General features: G+C 44.8%; 1 protein-coding gene across 1 annotated transcript in view; it reads right to left on the bottom strand.

Moving 5' to 3' along the window:
* The window catches only part of LOC141989734 (solute carrier family 9 member C1-like), a 293,130-nt gene that overhangs the window by 123,381 nt on the left and 147,542 nt on the right, over window positions 1-22,207 (bottom strand). Inside the window, exon 15 of the mRNA XM_074956659.1 lies at window positions 4,358-4,553. Coding sequence (XP_074812760.1) covers window positions 4,358-4,553 — 196 coding nt within the window. The remainder of the gene's footprint in view (window positions 1-4,357; window positions 4,554-22,207) is intronic.

Raw genomic sequence — 22,207 nt, 5'->3', positions numbered from 1 at the left:
GAGGGACAGGAAAGTGGGGTGGGGCAGGAAGGAGAGGAGGGCTAGTGTTGCAGGGTATAGCCCCAAGCTACTATGTCCAGTACCCATACTGGTACTGTGACCAGGCTGAGCGGTAGAGAGAGAGGTGGTTGAGGAAAAGGCAGGTAGGATCCAGTTGATCGCTCTCGGGCGCACCCTCAAAATGATCACCCCCTGGATGTTTGGCAGGCCCAGACTAGGCTGGTGAGTGGGAGAAAGAAGGGCAAAGATGACTAAAACCAGTGTACCTTCTCCTTGTAGATCACTGATGGGGTTGCCAGGGTCTTGGTGACTGTAGTGGCTGGAAGGGCTTCCTGGCTGATTGTGGCATGTGCATGCCCAACGAGTGAAGGGTAGTCCCAGTGTCCTTCAACTCATGGAGTCTGGTGTCTGTCTGATTGGAGAACAGACCAGCTCTGTCAAAAGGGAAGTCCTGGATCAGGGCCTGCATCTCTTGGGAGAGGTCTGTCGTTTGGAGCCAGGAGCTGCGTCACATGACCAATGTGACACCCTTGCCACCGAGTCTGCCGTGTCCCATGCCATCTGCAGGGAACATCTGGCTGCTGAAGTATCCTCCTCCACTAGGGTGCCAAACTCTTGGGCCAGACCCTGAGGGAGGGATTCCTGGAAGTTCTTAAGACTGTCCCAGAGATTAAAATTGTACCGGCCCAGCAGGGCCTGATGGTTCGCCACCTGGAATTGCAGTTTGGTGGTTGAATAAATTTTTCTCCCAAATAAATTGAGTTTTTCGGCCTCTTTGTTTTTAGGAGTTGAGGAGGTGGGAACCTGCTTGTCCTTCTCGTTGGCAGCAGACACAACCAGCAAGCCCGGGGGTGGATGGGTATAAAGGTATTTGAAACCTTCGGCTGTCACAAAGTACCTTTTCTCAGCCCATTTTGAGGTGGGAGAGAGGGATGGAGAGAGGGGTCTGCCACAGGGTCTTGGCTATCTTGAGGACCCTGTCATGTATGGCAGGGCGACTCAGGTGGGTGTAGAGGCCAAGAGGATGTTGAAGAGGGTGCCCTCCCTGCTCTGCCATCTCCTGCACCTCGAGCCCCAAGTTGTCAGCCACACGCTGGAAAAGGGCTTGATGCTCCCTAAAGTCATCTATCAAGCTAGCTCTGGAAGATCCCGCAACTGCCTCATCCAGGGATGACGAGGAAGACTGGACCGCTGGTGGAGGTATTGGAGTCTCGACCACTGGTGGAGAAGGAGGCTTAGGGGTGGGCACAGGTTCCTCCATGCCGACCTCAGAATAGGCTTCCAGTACTGGGCCTGGCACCAGTGGGGCCACCTATCGATGCTTCACTGCGGCCACAGAGGAGTGCTGCGAAGGGGGCATCATCACCACTGGAACGCCCTATGCGCTCCAATATGGCCACTATGTTGGCCACTGGCCGTGCTGCCACTGCGGTGCCAAAGATGAGGGAGCAGGCCGATGGGACCTGGGTGATGGGATGAACTGGCCCTCCGTACAGGAGGAACCACGTTCTAGCGACCAGGGAGGAGCTGTCGATGCCTTCGTTTGCTTACTGGTCGTGGCTACCGGTGACCATTGACCAGGAGTAATTGACCAGTGACTGTACCAGGAAGAGTGGCATGAGGGGGATCGGAGCTGGGTAACTTTCCAACTGCACCGGCAATTGGGACCGACTCCTAGAGGACGACTGGCAAGAGAGTGATCGGTGCTGGGAACAGTAGTGGGAGTGTTGACCCCGCGCCAGTGAGTAGTGCCGAGGAGATATGGATGTCAGCCTGGGCGAATGACGATGTGACTGAGACCTGCCCTGGGATTTCCGACGTGGCGAAGAAGAGTGACGTCTTCTGTTCTGCAACCAGCAGTGTTCCCCTGTCCCATGAGGGGTCTTAACAGCAGGTTTGCCCTCTTGGGGAGCCTTAGCCAGGTCCTGCAGCACCGAGGTCATCATTGGAGCAGGTGGAGACCTGAGCTCTCTCTGTGCCTGGGAAGCCTGGGATGATGATGGATGGTGCAGGCAGGGCTGTTGGTCCCATACTGTTCCCAGGAGTCAGTGCCAGACCTTTAAGGTGGCTGGGAGCCCCAACCGCAGAGGCATAATTGCGTGGCTCCAGAGAGCTCTTCTTAGCCTTCTTCTTCAGCACTGGCAATGGCGAATGGTGCTGGGAGGAGCCAGGTGCTGGCGGTGCACTGCACAGGGAAGCCGAGGCACTGGGTGCAACCACCCTGGACAGCTCGGAAGCCGGGTGGAGTTCGGACTCCATGAGGAGAGCCCTGAAGTGGATATCCTGCTCTTTTTGGGTGCAGGGCTGAAAGTTTTTGTAGATCTGGCTCTACTCCTTAACATGTGATTTCCCCAAGCACTTAAGACAGCTGCTATGGTGGTCACTCACAGGCACAGGCCTCTTGCAGTCCGAGCAGGGCTTATACCCAGGAGACCAGATCATGCCCTGCTTGGGGCAAGTCCCTGTTGGGACCCTAACTACTAACTAACTAAGGGTATGTCTACACTGGCAAGTTTCTGTGCAACAAGTTATACCACTTTTATTAAAACACTGGAATTAAACCGCTGTTGTGTGTCCACACTGTGCTCTAGTGTCCCAAGGAGCACATCCACATTAGCAGCTCTTGCATTGGCAAAGACAGCAGTGCATTGTGGTAGCTATCCCACTGTGCAACTGGCCGCAGGGTGCTTTGGGAAGGGTTTGCAATGCTTCCTGGGGCAGGCACAGCATCACATGATGCAGGTTTCCTAATCCCATTTTTCCATGGGCATCCTAGTATATTGCCGGCTGCTTTTCAACTGAAGTGGGAGGTGAGGGTGGCGTGTGTGTTAGGGCGTGTGTGTGTGTGTGTGTATGGGGCGGGGAGAGAGAGACATTGTGTTTTGGGGGACAGAGTGTGTCAGCATGCTGTCTTGTAAGTTCAGACAGTGGCAGGAAGCAACCAGTCCTGAGGCAGGGGGAAGGGGAAACCCCGACATCAGTCCCCACCTCCCTTCCTGGGCTCGCTCTCTCTCTCTCTCTCACACACACACACACACACCTGCCTCTGTGTTCAACAGCACAAGCATTCCACATTAATGGTTTGCTTTGTGTCCCAGAGCAGATCAACACAGCATGCAATAGCTGTCAGAAAGAGTGCTTTGAAAGGGGAGGGGTATATGTCTCCAGGGCAGCCGAGTTCAAAACAATGAGCAGAGCGGTCACTTGGGACATTATGGGACAGCTCCAGAGGCCAATTACAGCGCAGAAAGCAATCAAGTGTCTACACTGGCAATAGAGTGCTGGAGCCTCTGAGGAAATAGCCTTACAACTCGCGTTGAGGTGGTTTTTTTGCAGCGCTGCAACTGAGGAGTTTCTGCGCACAAAGTGGCTTGGCAGTGTGTACACAACTGCAGTTTGAGTGCAAAAAGCTGCTTTACTGTGCAGAAACTTACCAGTGTAGACAAGCCCTGACACTTAACTACTTAACACTACCAAATGCAAATTATGTACAAAGACGCTAAGGCATGAAATTCAAAAAGGAGAAACTCCTAGCTCTTGCTAAACAAGAAAGGTGCTCCGACTGACCACCGTAGGCAGTAAGAAGGAACTGAGAGGATGTAAGGCTGGCAGTGCCTGATATACCATAGCATGAGTGCGGAACTCCAGAGGGTGTCACAGGTGGCCCTATGGGTACCGCTAAGGCAAAAATCTCCGACGGCCACGCACGTGGGCACATGCACACCTAAAATGGAATCGACTTGAGCAAGCACTCGAAGAAGAACATAGCTAGGGGCACTGATATGAAACATTCTGTTATCAGAACTGCATCACCAGCTCATCCCAAAAGTGAGAATTTGCAGAGGCCACTTGAAGATTCGGAAGATTCGGCTGATACTGAAGCTCAACGTTCGGATACTAGCATATATAAATTGGGATAAAAATTACCCCCCCCTTTCTTTATCATTATGTCTCTTACAAACATGTGACTGTTGCCTCATAGGAAGCAACTCAATACTTTCACTACTAAGAGATACAGCATATCTAAACCGTCATACACAAAGTACAAGACATAATAGTACAGCTCTATGCAAAAAGCAAGAATCATCCATTGACGATCTCAGAAAAAAGTTAATAATTTTATGCTGTGGTGTGCAAAAATTCAAATTAATCTACAGAAAACTTCATTAATATAATAGAAGAACATTTAGCATATGGGACAATCTGCAAGGGCAAAGAAGCCATTGACTTTTATAACAGAGAGAATCCCTTTTGTAAAATATGTGTAAGCATCTATAATTAAATAGAATTTTGCATTTCTATGAAAAAACAGCAAGAAGCATTACCATTCATGGGAAAAAATATAATTCATAAGTACCTTTAATGATGCCTCCAGTATATACAAACCGATGAAATAGTAGTTACAGATTTTTAGTTCTCTAAGATATGTTTCATCTAGATATGTCATAAAATCCATTACAATGGGAATGAAATTCAATAATGTTATAATGTAACTTGTGTACTCAAATTCATCCATAAATACTATATGGTGACACAGCTTCAGAATCTTGTTCCTGGAAAAAAAAGGTTAAGAAAATAATTTCAGGAATTTTTTATTATGACTTTACTTTTGTTTGGTCTAAAAACAAGTGAATATGAATTTTCTATACATTTCAGCAAGAAACTGATTGAAACAATAGTACACCAATTAGTTGATATTCTAGTAATAAGTATGTAATTTAACAATAACTATTAATAGTTAATTGTAACTAATAATTACAAATTTTCTAAGTAACAATTTATGTAAATTAAGCTATTATATAGTAATAAAATATATAAGGCATTGTTTTCAGAGTAGCAGCCGTGTTAGTCTGTATTCGCAAAAAGGAGTACTTGTGGCACCTTAGAGACTAACAAATTTATTTGAGCATAAGCTTTCGTGAGCTACAGCTCACTTCATCGGATGCATTCAGGCACTGTTCATCCAAAAAATGGTTATTTACAATTGCAGTAATGTTTTTTAAGATGCGTTGTGCACATGTACATTCCACTTCAGATGTATGTGCCTCCAAAGCACTCGAGTCAGAAACTTTTGCCAGCAGAACCGTTTGGACTGTGCATGTCCTTGTGCAAAGAGCAAAGGGCATAAAGGGCTGAGCTGCCCCGACTCCACAGTTCCTTCACATTGCAAGATGACCATACTTCTGAAGTAGGGGGGAAGTAGAGAGAGTCATGAAATGCATATGTGCACAATACATCTTGAGGAACAACAGTTACTGTACAGATGAGTAATGTTTTTTTCCTCCTTCAAGAGATTATGCATACATACATTCTACTCCAGGTGACTCACCAGCAGTTCTCTTGTAAGTGGTGGGACTTCTGAATTGAACAACAAAGTACCAACTTGCCAAAGTTTGCATCAGCACAGGAAGCCTGAGTGATGACATAATGCTTAGAGAAAGTGTGTATGGATGACCACATCACAGACGTGCAGATGTCTATAATGGGTATGTTCCTTAAATGGCTGATGAAATAGATTAAGCTCTTGTTCAATGAGCAGTTATGTAAGATCATAACAGCATTCTATGCATGAAAATATTCTGTGGGACAAACTCTGAGCTGAGATTGATTGTCCTTTACCCTTTCAATATATGCTACAAAGAACCTTGCAGACACTCTGAAAAGTTTAGTTTGAGGATATAAAATTATGAGGTCCTATGTACATCAAAGATATGCGGTTTTTCTTCACCCTTGTTAGTGTGTGGCTTAGGGAAAAATGCAGGCAACTGAATGGTTAGGTTTAAATGAAAGGCTGACTCACTTTTGGACAGGGTCTCAACAAGACTCTGTCCTTGTGAAAATGGTGAATGGAAGTCAGCTAAGAGTGCTTGTAACTCAGACACCCTCTTAGCCAATGTAGTTGCTACTACAAATGCCATTTTCATAGAAAGGCAATAAAAAGAAAGTTGCCATTTGCTCAAAAGGAGGCCCCACTGCCCCTGATAGTATCAGGTTCAGCTCCCAAGGGCAAACCGGATCACTGATGGGGGGGGATACACCCAAATGAGAACTTTAAGGATTACCACCATCACCAGATGCGAGAAAACTGAGGAACCTTCAGTAGGCTGTGGTGATGTGAAAGGCTGAAACAGAGCCAAATTAACTATGATCAAGCTAATGGAGAGTCCTGTAGATTTCAGTTCTAGCGACTATTGCTAAATGCGCCAAATTTTGGTGTAAGCAGCAGAGAGATGATGAGACAGAGCCGAAAACCTCTTCCTCTTTGCTAAATATGCATCTTTTGTGGAATCTTTTCTACCGCTAATCAGGAAGGCTTGGACCTCCTATGAAAAGTCTCTCTGTAGATTTTAACAATTCACCAGCCAGGCTGTAAGATGCAAGCTTTGTATGTCTGGATGCAAAGCTCAGCCTTGATCTTGAGACAGTGGACCTTCAACCAGATGCAGAGTGATTGGTATTTGGACAATACAGATTGATGTACCAGTACTGCCTTGGCCAAGCTGGTGCTATCAGAAGTAACATTGTGTGATTTTGCTTCTTTTTCCTCAAGGGAACTGGAGTGAAGGCATAAAGAAGCTGTTTCAGCCAGGAGATGAGATACGCATTAGTTATGGAATCTGGACTGTGACCTGCTCTGGAGCAGAATCTCCAGTTCTTCTTGAGGTTTGTTGCAAAGATGTACCCCACTTGATAAATATGAATTGTTGTATCTCTGTCTTTAAGTACAACTTGTGATGATAAACAAAGTTCCTACTGAAAGAATCTACTATGGTGTTTCTGATCCCAGGCAGATAAAAGGCCTTCAGCAAAATGTTGTTTTGTATGGAAAAATTCTCTAGATTAATTGCTTCCTGGAACAATCAAATCGACCTGGCTCCACCTTGCCTGTTCAAGTAAAACATGGCAGCGGTATTATCCATGAGTATCTGATAGCATGATCGTTGACTGGCCGGGAATGCTTTGCAGGCACCAGGGACAGCATGCAGCTCCGAAAGGTTGAGATGGAGTGACACCTCTTGATTCATCCAGACAGTCTGAAGTGCTCTCAGATGGCCCTAGTACTTGGTGAAGGAATCTGAGTAGAGTCACTGCTGGTTCGGGAGGAGAGAAAGGAGCTCCTCTGGAGACACTGTGAGGATCAATCCACCAACCCAGAGAGGAAAGCGCTTGTGCAAATATGCAAATCATGCCCAGTGAGTGCCTGATTAGCTGATAAACAGAGTGGAGTCTAGTTTGCATACAGCTGATGTGGTCTGGCACGCTGAGCTGTGTGTGCACAATGCCATGTGCCCAAGAAGTTGAAGGCAGGACAGAGCCATTGTCCTGTGCTCAGCCTTGAGGTTCCTGCACAAGGTGACAATGGTCTCTAGAGCAGTGGTTCTCAACTCACAGCCTGCTTGTGGCCCAATCAGCACACAGCTGTGGCCCACATGACAACCTCAGGGCCATACAGGAAGTATATACAGTGTATGGATAAGGCCCACATAACACAGAGAGCTGCATATGTAGCCCACAATGGTAAACAGGTTGAGAGCCACTGATCTAGAGCCTGTCTCAAGGTAGGTAGGCTGTTGCTGTAGATGTGTTGAGAATGGTGACTATAAAGTCTGTCTTCTGGAGTAGAAGCAAAGTTGGCTTCTTTGTGTTTATTCTCAGCCTGTGATGAACGAACAGTTGGATTTGCCTGATACTGTTCTTTTCTTGTCTCTTTTGACTGGCATCAGACGAATAAATCCCAGAAAAGGGAAAATCTGTATACAAGAAAGGAGGAGATAGGCAGTCACTATTGCCATACATCTGGTAAAACTCCTTAGGGCTGATGATAGGCCAAAGGGTACTACTTTGTATTGGTAGTGAGAGCCTCTGACCATGGATCTCAAATATTTCTTGTGGCCTGGATGTATCACCACATAAAAATAAGTGTTTTGTAGACAAGGGAAGCATATCAGTCTTTTCGATCCAGGGAAGCAATAATGGAAGAAAGAAAAATCATCCTGAACTTCAATTTCTTGATGAACTTGTTTAATTTCATCATGTCCAGAATTCAAAATCAGGAATTAGCAGGTATAAAATCATTTCCCTCTCTGTTGTATGGGTATTTCCTCTATAGGTCCCATATCCTAAAGAGATTGCACTTCCTGAAGTAGTGCAGCCTTAAGAGATGGGTTCCTGAATGGAGACAGAGAAGGTGGGTGGGTGTCACAAATATAAAGGGAAGGGTAAACACCTTTAAATCCCTCCTGGCCAGAGGAAAAACCCTTTCACCTGTAAAGGGTTAAGAAGCTAAGACAACCTCGCTGGCACCTGACCAAAATGACCAATGAGGAGACAAGATACTTTCAAAGCTGGAGGGCGGGAAACAAAGGGTTCTCTCTGTCTGTGTGTTGTTTTGCTGGGAGCAGAGCAGGAATGCAGGTCAGAACTCCTGTAAAAAGTCAGTAAGCAATCTAGTTAGATATGCGTTAGATTCTGCTTTGTTTAAATGGCTGATAAAATAAGTTGTGCTGAATGGAATGTATATTCCTGTTTTGGTGTCTTTTTGTAACTTAAGGTTTGGCCTAGAGGGAGTCTCTATGTTTTGAATCTGATTACCCTGTAAGGTATTTACCATCCTGATTTTATAGAGGTGATTCTTTTACTTTTTCTTTAATTAAAATTCTTCGTTTAAGAACCTGATTGCTTTTTCATTGTTCTTAAGATCCAAGGGTTTGGGTCTGTGTTCACCTGTGCAAATTGGTGAGGATTTTTATCAAGCCTTCCCCAGGAAAGGGGGTGTAGGGCTTGGGGGGATTTTGGGGGGAAAGACATTTCCAAGTGGGCTCTTTCCCTGTTATATTTGTTAGACGCTTGGTGGTGGCAGCAAAAAAGTCCAGGGACAAAAGGTAAAATAGTTTGTACCTTGGGGAAGTTTTAACCTAAGCTGGTAAAAATAAGTTTAGGGGTTCTTTCATGCAGGTCCCCACATCTGTATCCTAGAGTTCAGAGTGGGGAAGGAACCTTGACAGTGGGTAAGGAAGGGATCAGAATTGCATGATGTATCCCTCTTCCAAAGTGCTGAGGACCCATTTGTCAGATGTTATGGCGGCCCAAGTACTGCGAAAGAGGGACAATTTCCAAAGGGAAGTATTGGGCTTGGAGAAACTGACGTGCTCGTACTCAAAGTCACCATCAAAACAATTGTTTAGCTGATGACATCTAGTGAGAGTATCCCGTGGCCGAAGATTTCAAAGGCATTTGGAGGTTTTGTTTGCCTCTTAGCAGCATCCTGATGTCTAGGCTGGAAGAAAGATAATCTATATTGAACATGATGTTTTAACTGTTTTCTCTTTGGGGCAGGTGGGTAAACCTCCAAAGAGTGCAACATAGCCCTAGTATCTTTTGGGGGTATGTATAGCATTGTTAGACTTTTCAGAAAATAAGTTTGAACCCTGAAAGTGGAGATCCTCAATAGTATTTTGCAACTCATTAGGGATCCCCAAGGCCTGAAATCAGGAGGAATGCCTCAGGGAGTTCACTGTGTCTGAGAAATTACTGGCTGCCTGGAGAAAAGTTCTCATCATTAGATGACTTTCAGCTACTATGGAGATAAGATGTTCTTTATATTCCTCAGGCAGTTTGTTAGAAAATTTGGAGATGGAGGTCCAATTATTAAACACATAATTTTGCTCATAAAGCCTGATAATTTCCAATCCTCATTTGTAGTCTAGCCATGATATATGTCACTCTGCTGTAAAGGTCAAGTCTCTTCAGCTCTCTATCTTTTGGAGTTGATTTTGTCTGAGGCTGCTCTGTGCGTGCATTTGCAGCTGTCACTATGAATGAGTCTTGTGTAAGGTGTGTAAAAAAGTAGTCAAAGTCTTGTGGAGCAGGGTTTCTCAAAACTGAATCACCAGAATGTTTCAGAGGGTCTCATGGTGGCTCATGCTGCTCTGGTCCCACAGGGTAGGCTGGGCTTAGCTCCCCATTCCAAGTGTTGTGATGCTCCTGGAAGCGGCCAATGCGCCCCTGGGGGGGGAGGAATGTGGCTCTGCATGCTGCCTCTCTCGGCAGACACCGCCCCCTCAACTCCCATTGGCCACAGTTCCCCATTCCCAGCCAATGGGAGCTGCGGAGGTGGTGCTTGAAGGCAGAAGCAGCAAGCTGAGACCTCTGTTCTCCCCCTTGCCCACCAGGGCCACAGGGGCATGCTGGCTGCTTCCAGGAGGGGTGTGGAGCCAGGGCAGGGAGCCTGCCTTTGCCACAGCCCCACTGCGCCGCTGGAGAGAATGATTGACAGGGAACCTCACTTAGGGTCTATGGGAGCCACCACTGGCTTGCAGGCCTGGCAGTGAAGAACACTGGTTTACATTTATACCCTTAATTGTCTGACTGGTGAATAAGGGAGACAATGTGTGTGAGAGGGTCTTTTATTGGACCAACTTCTGTTGGTGAGAACGACAAATTGGTTCAATAAAAGATATTATCTCACCCGCCTTTTCTCTCTAATATTCTGGGACTGACATGGCTACAACAACACTGCATACAACCATGGTAAATAAGGTCACAGCCTTAAGAGAAAGTTTAGAAGTCTTGAAAGCAACTTGTCTACTAACAAAGGCTTTAGGTTCTAACTCTAACCAAGTAAATTACAGTGATGCAAAAATGGTGCATATACTCAGGAAAAGGTATAGCTAAGGGAGAAATTACCCAGGAACAGGACAGAGTAAAAGGTGGACCAGGCAGCTGGATAGTATATCTAGTACAGAAGGGAATCAGACTTGTAGCCCAAGAGTGTAGGGGAAAGGAAAGGAAAGGAAAAGAAAGGAAAGGAAAGGAAGATGAGGCAGTGAGGAAGCATGTGCAAGGAAGAAGACAGGAAGGGCCAACAAAGAGCCAGATGATAAAAGAGTTACTCTCCCTCACTGAGTCATTCAGACACCTAAAATTTAGGCTTTTTTAAAAAATCACACCACATTATGAATATGATAAAAGTAAAATGTATAAACCTTAATATAGATATTTCTTACATTTTATTTCCCATTTATTATTTCTTTGTCTTATTCTGTTGACCCCTATAATACTCTTTTCTCAAATTCATTTTCCTTTCTATAGTTTTCTTAACCCCTTTTATTTTCTGTCTTACAGAGACTATATCTTCCCATTTTCTCTCTGATCCTTTTCCATTCGTACATCCATAGCCCTGGTCTCTTTAGTGTCTCACTTTCCCTCACTTTTTCATAGTTCTTTTCAAATACCTCTTCCTCTTTTCCTCCTCCCTTTCCAGGGTCACCTTTTTTCCTCCCATCTTCTTGCCGACTATTGCCTTTCTCCTTCCCTAGCTCTTCTTCCTTCCCCTAAGCAAGTCTTCTGCTGTAATATAAGGTAGGGGAAGTCAAGGATTTTCAAAACTTTCCACCAGTCCCTCATTGTAGCCTTGTTTTACAGGATTTGGTGCTTTGATTAACTCAGGGAGAGCGTAAAGACCTTTGGTATCTTCCCACCTTTAACCTGTAGTGCTCCCATAGTCTTGCATTCAATGAGTGAGAAGATCTTCAAGGCCCTATCATCATGTTCATGTTTTGTAGATTTTAACTGCTATAACATTAACATTTTACAATGGAGTTCTACGTTTTTTGAACAAATTTTGGTAATTTCCAATGATACTTCGTTCAGAACAGAACCAAACAACTGACTCAGAGACGACGTGCTCCGCAGATCCAGGCCTCGTCCAACCGCCCATCTACATCTAAGCCACAATTTTGAAGTATTGGTCGAGGGTATGCATGACCTCCCCACACCTATAGCACCAATGCATACCCCATCCCACACTTTTGGTCACCACCTACGCCCATTTTACCATGCCTGTGCTGCGATAACTACAGACCAATGGGTATTGGAGATCATACCATCTGGCTACACCATTCCTTTTCATAACCATCCCCCCCCACCTTTCCCCGTCCCTCCTCAGGGACCACTCTCACAAACACCTTCTGCAACAGGAAGTAGACCACCTCCTACTGCTGGATGCTGTAGAACCAGTACCACACCAATACCAAGGGAAGGGTTTTTACTCCAAATATATCCTGACAGAGAAGAAAGGAGTGGGATGGAGACCAATCTGAGATCTCCAAAAACTCAACAAGTTCGTACGCAACCACAGGTTCAAAATGGTCACTCTGGCCATAATAATCCTAGCGCTAGACGGGGGGACTGGTTTGCGGCCCTCGACCTCCAAGATGCACACTTCCATATTACAATATATCCTGCCCACAGACGGTTCCTGCGGTTCACAGTAGGACCCAACTATTACCAATACAGCGTTCTTTCTTTCGGCCTATCTGCTGCTCCCCAAGTATTCTCAAGAACACTCGCAGTAGGAGCAGCAGCAGATTTATGACTCAAAGGAGTCATAATCTTCCCCTATTTCGATGATTGCCTACTCAAGGGTGCCAATCGACAAGAAATGGCATACATGGTGAAGACCACAATAGACCTGTTTTACCAGCTAGGTCTACAGATAAACAGAAAGAAATCCATCCTAGAACAAACTCAGCGCTTGGAGTTTATCAGAGCCAACCTCAACTCCATACAAGCCAAGGCAATATTACCAAACTGCAATCTCATTTCCACAGTGACTGTCAGCCACAAACTTCAGTGAGGACATGACTTCAGATTCTGGGACATATGGCAGCTACAACTTTTGTAGTAAAGTACGCCAGACTCCATATGCGCTGTCTGCAGCACTGGTTGAGCACGGTCTATGCACCCAGCAAACACTTTCTCAACAGATGAGTAACACTACGACCAAGGGTCATCCTCTCCCTAAAATGGTGGACACAACCAGGGAATGTATGCTCAGGGATTCCCTTTCAGCAAGACCCCCCCATCAGTGACTATCACAACAGACACTTCCCTGATAGGCTCGGGCGCCCACTTGGGTCACCACAATATACAAGGCAAGTGGTCCGTGATGGAAACCCGACTACAAATCAATCTCCTGGAACTCCGCGCAGTACACAATGTATGCCGCCACTTCCTCCCACTCATACGGCAGACCTCCATCTCTATTTTTACCGACAATGTGGCATGCATGTTTTACATCAATCACCAAGGGGGAGCCAGGTCTCACTCGCTATGTGTAGAAGCCATGAACTTATGGAACTTGTGCATCCGCAACAATATAAACATCACAGCGTCATACCTACTGGGATGCCAAAACACTACAGCTGACAATCTCAGCAGGCACTTCTCACAGGAACACGAGTGTGAAATCCATGACAGTGTTCTCAGCATGATATTCCGAAAATGGAGTCACTCAGTAATCAACCTGTTCATCTCAGCGACAAATCACACATGTCCAGTCTTTTGCTCCAGGGCAGGCCTGGCGCCGGGATGGTTAGGGAATGCCCTCCTCACCCAGTGGAATGCGTTGCTCATGTACGCCTTCCCGTCAATACCACTGATCCCACGGGTTATCCGCAAGGTATGACTTGACAGAGCATACATCATTCTCATTGTCCCCACATGGCCCAGACAGACTTGGTTTCCGTACCGGTCATGCCTAGCAGTCTGTGCCCCACAACGGCTGCTCTTACGGACAGACCTCCTGTCCCAGAACAAGGGCCTGACACTCCATCCAGACCCAGCGAAGCTCCAACTCAAAGCATGGCTCCTATGTGGTTCCAACATGGGGAATTGAACTGCTCGGAGAAAGTGAAACAGGTATTACTAAGTAGCCATTGCCTCACCACTAGGAATACTTACCACCACAGGTGAAGAAGATTCTCCCTTTGGTGCCAGCAAAAACAGCTGGACGCGACCAAGGCACCTCTATCTGTGATCCTAAACTACCTACTAGAACTGAAGGAAACGGGGTTAGCCATAAGTTCTATTAAAGTACACCTGGCTGCCATCACAGCCCCCCACGAGCAGATAGAAGGGGCTTCAATATTCGTTCACTCGATTACATGGCATTTACTAACAGGTATACAGAACATGTTCCCAGAAGTATGCCAACCTACGCCACCATGGGATCTCAATCATGTGCTCAAATGTCTCACAAGACCACCCTTTGAACCTCTAGCAACCTGCTCTCTCTTACATATGTCAATGGAGGTCGCATTCCTGGTGGCAATCACATCCGCAAGACGTGTCAGCGAAATAGGGGCGTTAATGGCCGAACCACCATACATGGTATTTACCAAAGACAAAATCATGTTACGTCCTCACCCAAAATTCTTGCACAAAGTGGCTACACATTTTTATATTAACCAAACCATACACTTACATGCCTTCTATCCCAAGCCACATAAGGATTCTCAAAAAGCAATGTTACACATGCTAGATGTCAGATGGGCTGCACCCGTTTACTTGGACAGAACTAAACCATTTTGCGAGTCACCAAAACTATTAGTCTCTACAACAGAGTGAGCCAAAGGCTCTACAATATCGACCCAGAGACTCTCCAAATGGGTCTCTTCCTGTATTCAAACTTGCTACTGTGACAGTGCACCCCATAAGGTTTTATGGAAATATGCTTATGAATGTATATATGACATAACTGGAATATGTTTTATACTACGTACACCATGTAACATATCTCTGTAAAGGTTATGATCTACTGAATCTATTCCTCCTATTTGTATGTATGTATCATTTCTGTGTTCGAAGTTACGAATATCAGCTGTAGCCTTAGAAAAGCATTTGATCAGCTTCTTGAGAAAGGAATGTGCAAGTTAAGTGCCCAATCAAGAAACACGTAATGAACAATGGATCTTGGAAGGCTCCAATCCACATAAGAAGTCTACTTGAGGATGTTCAAGGTAGCATGTGAACCATGGCTGCTACCTGAGTCATGCTTGGACATGTGACTTGCCTATGTGTCTCCAAAACTCCATCTTGTAGCTAGCATTCTACACAGGGGGAGGGAGAGGTGTCAACCCACAAGAAAAAGTCTATTTAAACCCCAGGGAGACCCCTCCATTTTGTCTTCAGCTGGCTCAAGAGATAGCCTCTCCACCCCAAAGGTTACCTGAAAGAAACTGGGACAAAGGACAGTAACTACAGGGGGTGTGAGTGATTGCTGGACCCAGACTAGAAGGAGACTAGTCTGTAAACGAAGCTTACTAGAACATCTCTGAGGGTTAGGTTTCATCTGTAATCACTTTCTTACTGTATTAGGCATAGACTTGCTTGTTTTATTTTATTTCGCTTGGTAATTCACTTTGTTCTGTCTGTTACTACTTGGAACCACTTAAATCCTACTTTCTGTATTTAATAAAATCACTTCTTACTTATTATTTAACCCAGAGTATGTATTAATAACTGGAGGGGGGGGGAGAAACAGCTGTGCGTGTCTCTCTATCAGTGTTATAGAGGGTGAATAATTTATGAGTTTACCCTGTATAAGCTTTATACAGGATAAAACTGATTTATTTGGGGTTTGGACCCCATTGGGAGTTGGGCATCTGAGTGTTAAAGACAGGAACATTTCTTAAACTGCTTTCAGTTAAGCTTGCAGTTTGTGGGACGTGGTTCGGACCTGGGTCTGTGTTTGTGGCCGGCAAGCGTGTCTGGCACATCCAGGCAGGGTTCTGGAGTCCCAAGCTGGCAGGGAAAGCAGGAGCAGAAGTAGTCTTGGCACATCAGTTGGCTGCCCCAAGGAGGTTTCTGTGATCCAACCTGTCACAGCTACCACCTACATAACAAAGAACCCCGTGCAGGCATCAGATCCCACTCAACATGAGTCATGGTGACACCGATCGCATTCTAGAACAATGTCCCCTTAATAGACATTTGTAGAGCTGCAACCTGGACTTCAGAGCACACTTTCGCAAAGCATTATGCTATCACGCAAGGCCTTATCTCAGATTCTATCGTTGGCCTCACAGTGGTCTCATCACACACTTATACATAACTCTGAACCCCTGCCACCTCTGGTGGGGCACTGCTGTACAAGCACCTAGAGTGGAGTACCCATAGGGACACCACTTGAAAAAGAAGTGACTCACTGTGTGCAGTAACGATGGTTCTTTGAGACGTGTCCCCCTGTGGGTGCTCCACTACCCACCCTCCTCCCCTCTACTTCGGAGTTCACACAGCCGAGCTCTGCAGTAGAGAAGGAATGGAGGGGACGGTCAGGGGTATATGTGCAATAGGAGGCACCAACAGCTGACCGAGACAGCTCCTGTGCGCACTCTTCCCCTAACCAAGTACTGCTGCGAAAAATCTCCGATCTCCAGCGCATGGACTCACCGACACCTAGAGTGGAACACCTTCAGGGACACACATCTCGAAGAACTGTTATTACTGCACAAGGTAAGTAACTTCTTCTTTAAGCTTTCAAGATGCTACCAGCACCTGTACCGATTTCAGCAGCTTTATCCAAACAAGCTCTGTTGGCTATATCTACACTAGTTCCATTGAGTCTGTACCGCTCTTGTTGTCTACTAGTGTGTTTACATCTGTTTCAGTGCCCTCAACACTGCAAACTTTCTTGGTGGCTAGAGACTTACTATGTCTGTTGGTTCTGGATTCATATACATTATATCACATGGTACCTGTTACAAACAAGATATTGGTAATGATGCCTAGGTACTGCCCAGATCTTTTCATCCTAGGCAGCAGTCATCAATATCAGCTACTTTAGCAGCATACTCTGAGTTGACATCAGTACAAGTGCTGAAGCAGGGGCATACGTCCCTGGTACCGAGACTACTTTTGACTCCAACTGGGACTGCTCCTCCATTTCCAGAAGATTATATATCCCCTTCAGAGTTGGATTACAGCAGGCAGGCTTCAACAGCCAGAGCTTTTCAATATCCTTGCTCTACCACTTATGCACGTCATTCTTCACTCACACTGGATTGTTATTCCTCTAGAGACATTCCTATCTGGTGCCCAGTGCCTTTGACAGTGCAACATTATGATTATCCACCCTGGCCATAGTGGGCTTCATAAACTGGCTCTCAGGGCACTAGCTCACCCTGAGCATCTCTTTTGAGACCAAAACGTCTGTCTCTGGTTCCAGTTCATCCTAGGAAAGAGCCATTTCACCTACCTCAAGCACAAATGCCTCATTTGGAAGCCACAACTAAGATGACAGACAAAAGGATACCATGGAAAAATCTTCTCATGTATCATCTTTGCCTGATGAAGTGATCAATCCTGAAGCATCCTCACCTCCACCAGGATTTTAAGATTCCAGGACTACTAATAAGAAGGATTGCTAAAACATAGGGGATTCGGTCCAAAGTTGTACAAGAGAACCCTCATAAACTCCTGGACAAACTGCAGGCCCTGGCTTCAGGAAGGGTCAACCTTACGTCAGTGAGACCCTCCTGGATCCTGCCAAAGCTTTATGGCATACCCCAGTCTCTTTGTCACCAACAGCAAAGTGTAGCGATAGGCACTACCAGGTGCCTCCACAGCAATTTTCTCGACCTTTTTGGGCTCCGGACCCTTTTGTAAATGTTGATGGCCTGTCATGACCCAGTAAGTAGGCTGGGGGTGGGGTGTTGGGTCCTGCTCCCCTTGGTGGAGGATGTTGCAGAGCCAACCCTGCACTGACTCCACTGCAATGGCTTATGTGGCTCCGGTTCTGCAGGGCTGCCTGGGCTTGTCTCCCTACTCCAGGCTTTGTGACCTCCAGAGCTGCAGCACTTTTCTGGTTTAGCCCCAACCCCCAACGGGGGTGGGGTAGGGGTGTCAGCTTGTCCAAATTTGTGTGAGTGGCATTGCAACCTGATGCACAGAATCATGGTGCCACTCACTCAAGTTGGCCAGGTGGCCCCCCGTCATCATGATGGAGGTGTGGCTTGGACTAAAACCTGTGTGGTGCTGTGACCCTGGAGGTCCGTCTTACTGAGACTATATCTTCCCATTTTCTCTCTGATCCTTTTCCATTCGTACATCCATAGCCCTGATCTCTTTAGTGTCTCACTTTCCTGCACCCAAACACGCTGCCCCAGCCTAGAGTCCCCTCCTGCACCCAAACTCCCTCCCAGAGCTTGCACCCCTAACCCTCTCCTGCACCCCAAGCAATATTACCAATAACGGTAATATTACCACGTCAACCAACAAAGAACTTGGAGTGTTCAACCATCTGTGTCAGGTATGCGTTTAAGCATCTGTGTCGGGTTGATGTGGCTCTCACATTGAAGGTTTTTTGCCAAAGTGGTCCCCACTTCAAAAGAAGTGAAGAGCATTGCTCTAGATAAACATAGTCAGCCACCTCAGCCAGACAGGTGGTGAATATTCTTGGGATTTTTGGCAGCCCAAAGGGTAGAACCTTGTAAGTGGAAAAAGCACGTACTTAAGATTCCAGTAAGGCTGCATCTGTGACTTTTATTGAAATGTAAAGATCAGCATCCTTTAGATTGAGAGCACCATTCCTCTCCTGGGATGTAAAGGAAGGAATGTGTGCTAAAGCCACAACACAGAACTTTTCTTTTTCCATGTGTTTGCTTTAAATTCTTGAGGTCCCAGATATGCCACAGGCCCCATTCCTGTTTGAGGATGAGAAAATATTGTGAGAGGAAGCCCTACCTTCAAAACTCATTTAAAATCACAATTTCCTCTAAAATATGTTGTTAAAAAGGCATCTGAAAAAATATGGGGGAAAGAGACTAAAGGTGGTGCATAGATATAAACTGACTGACATTGCCCTTTTCCACAATCTTGAATACCCACTTCTCAGTGGAGATGGCTTGCCAGGCCATTACAAAGTAGAAGATCTGTCCCCAAAATGCAATAAAACAATCTCTCTTAAAACAAGTTTGAAGTGAGGGAGCCTACCCTAGAGTCTACAATTCCACTCAGTCCTACTTCTTGTTCGGCCAATCACTAAGAACAAATAAGTTTTTTAAAATTAACGGGAGATAACACTGCCCACTTATTTACAATGTGGCCTGGAAGTGAGAACAGGCATATCTTGACTTTAGTAAAGCTTTTGATACTGTCTCACATGCCTGTCTTTTCAACAAACTAGGGAAATGCAACCTAGATGGAGCTACTATAAGGTGGGTGCAAAACTGGTTGGAAAACCATTCCCAGAGAGTAGTTATCAGTGGTTCACAGTCATGCTGGAAGGGCATAATGGGTGCAGTCCCGCAGGGATCAGTTCTGGGTCTGGTTCTGTTCAATACCTTCATCAATAATTTATATAATGGCATAGATAGCACACTTATACGGTTTGCAAATGATACCAAGCTGGGAGGGGTTGCAAGTGATTTCGAGGATAGGATTATAATTCAAAATGATCTGGACAAACTGGAGAAAGGGTCTGAAGTAAATAGGATGAAATTCAATAAGGACAAATACAAAGTACTCCATTAAGGAAGGCACAATCAGTTGCAGACATACAAAATGGGAAATGTCTGCCCAGGAAGGAGTACTGAGGAAAGGGATCTGGGGGTCATAGTTGTGGGGGAAATTGCTGTTAACCTTGCTGTTGAAACTGACCCCATCCCATTCTGCGGCAAAATCTATGCACTACATGCAACATATGTAAGAGCTGTAATGCAAGAGGCCTACAGGCCTGTATCTTGTAAGACTTGGCTTAAGCTAAAGCATTTACATATGCTAGCTTGTGGCACTTGACCCAGATAATGGACTAGGTCAATCTCTAACTAGAAAAGAACCAAAGGGCCTCCGGAAAAGTCCCTAGCTGTCCATTATATGCACCCTCCACCCTGCAAAAGTTCCTAGTCAAAACACTGCCACAGCAAACTGCAGATCTTGATAAGATCTTGATAATAACACAGTGCGTGAGCACTGTGCTAATTATGAAACGCCCTTCTATTAATTCTTTATAAGGCTTTATTAATAATGCTCGAGTGGTAAGGAAATGTATAATTTGGTTTGAATTTGGACCTATATAAGTTTGGTATTATAGGGGCAGGGCAGAGAGAGATTAGGGTGGCACCTGCATGTGACCATCTCTGTCTCCTTCTCCCTGCATGCTTGTATTCAATAAAGGACCTCAGAGTGTTTGAACCAAACAGATAGTGTGACTCGTTTTCCACAACATAGTGGACCACAAGCTAAATATGAGTCAACAGTTGCAAAAAAGCTGTTGCAAAAAAGCCCGAACATCCTTCTGGGATGTATTATCAGGAGTGTTGTAAGCAAGACAAGAGAAGTAATTCTTCCGCTCTACTCCGCACTGATTAGGCCTCAACTGGAGTATGGTGTCCAGTTCCGGGCACCATAGGAAGGATGTGGACAAATTGGAGAGAGTCCAGAGAGGAGCGACAAAAATGATTAAAGGTCTAGAAAACATGATCTATGAGGGAAGACTGAAAAAAATTGGGTTTGTTTAGTCTGGAAAAAAAAAGACTGAGACAGGACATAACAGTTTTCAAGTATGTAAAAGGTTGTTACAAGGAGGAGGAAGAGAAATTGTTTTTCTTAACCTCTGAGGATAGGACAAGAAGCAATGGTCTTAAATTGCAGCAATGGAGGTTTAGGTTGGACATTAGGAAAAAATTCCTAACTATCAGGATTGTTAAGCACTGGAATAAACTGTTTAGGGAGGTTATGGAATCTCCATCATTGGAGATTTTTAAGATCAGGTTAGACAAACACCGGTCAGGAATGATCTAGATAATACTTAGTCCTGCCATGAGTGCAGAAGACTGGACTAGATGACCTCTTGAGGTCCCTTCCAGTTCTATGATTTGTATGGCACTTTTGTAGCCTGCACTGCAAGGCATTTATGTGCCAGATATGCTAAACATTCATAAGCTCCTTCATGCTTTCGCCACCATTCCAGAGGACGTGCTTCTATGCTGATGACGCTCGTTAAAAATATGTGTTAACTAAATTCGTGACTCAAGTCCTTGGAGGAGAATTGTATGTCTCCTGCTCTGTTTTACCTGCATTCTGCCATATATTTTATGTTATAGCAGTCTCCGGTGACGACCCAGCACATGTTGTTCTTTTTAAGAATACTTTCACTGCAGATTTGACAAAATGCAAAGAAGGTACCAATGTGAGATTTCTAAAGATAGCTACAGCACTCGACCCCAAGGTTTAAGAATGTGAAGTGCCTTCCAAAATTTGAGAGGGATGACGTATAGAGCATGCTTTCAGAAATCTTAAAATAACAATACTCAGATGCAGAAACTACAGAACCTGAACCACCAAAAAAGCAAATCAGCCTTGTGCTGGTGGCTACAGAGGATGACTCAGATGATGAGAATGAACATGCACTGCTTTGAATCGTTACTGAGCAGAACCCATCATAAGCATGGATGCATGTCCCCTGGAATGGTGGTTGAAGCATGAAGGGACATATGAATCTTTAGCGCATCTGGCATGCAAATATCTTGCGACACTGACTACAACAGTGCCATGCGAAGACCTATTCTCACTGTCAGGTGACATTGTAAATAAGAAGCGGGGAGCGTTACCTCCTGTAAATATAAACAAACTTGTTTGTCTGAGCGATTGGCTGAACAAGAAGTAGGACTGATTGGACTTGTAGGCTCTAAAGTTTTCCATTGTTTTATTTTTGAATGCAGTTATTTTTTGTACATAATTCTATATTTGTAAGTTCAACTTTCATGGTAAAGAAATTGCACTATAGTACTTTTATTAGGTGAACTGAAAAATATTATTTCTCGTTTTTTAAAGTGCAAATATTTGTCATCAAAAATAAATATAAAATGAGCACTGTACACTTTGTATTCGGTGTTGTAATTGAAATTAATATATTTGAAAATGTAGAAAACATCCAAAAATATTTATATAAATGGTATTCTATTATTGTTTAACAGTGCAATTAATATTTTTAATTGCATGATTAATTGCGATTAATATTTTTAATCGCTTGACAGCCCTAGTACAAACATTTTCTGACGCAGATTTATTGGTGTTGACAACATAACTGTAAAAATAGCTTACAATATTAACACTGAAATCATTAGTTTCAGAGTTGGTATGAATGTGGCAGTTTACACCTCTCAAAGTTATTGTTTCAGAATGTCTGCAGGTTCAGGAAAAAATAGTATATTTGTTACACATGGCACATATTTTCAGGATTACCTCCACACCCTTAAGAGCTTGAAACAATCTTTTTATATTTATATATGAAACAATGTATGAAAACCTATATTCTAGAACACAATCCACTAGAAAGGTGTAGTATAAGGTGGATTGTGCAGCAAATTCTATAGCCTCATGTAAGACACAGAGCCCTAATTATGAAATGTATGTATAAGACTGG

This window comes from Natator depressus, chromosome 6 (assembly GCF_965152275.1).
Source record: "Natator depressus isolate rNatDep1 chromosome 6, rNatDep2.hap1, whole genome shotgun sequence".
Lineage (NCBI taxonomy): Eukaryota > Metazoa > Chordata > Testudines > Cheloniidae > Natator > Natator depressus.
This window is presented reverse-complemented; position numbering and strand designations above follow the sequence as displayed.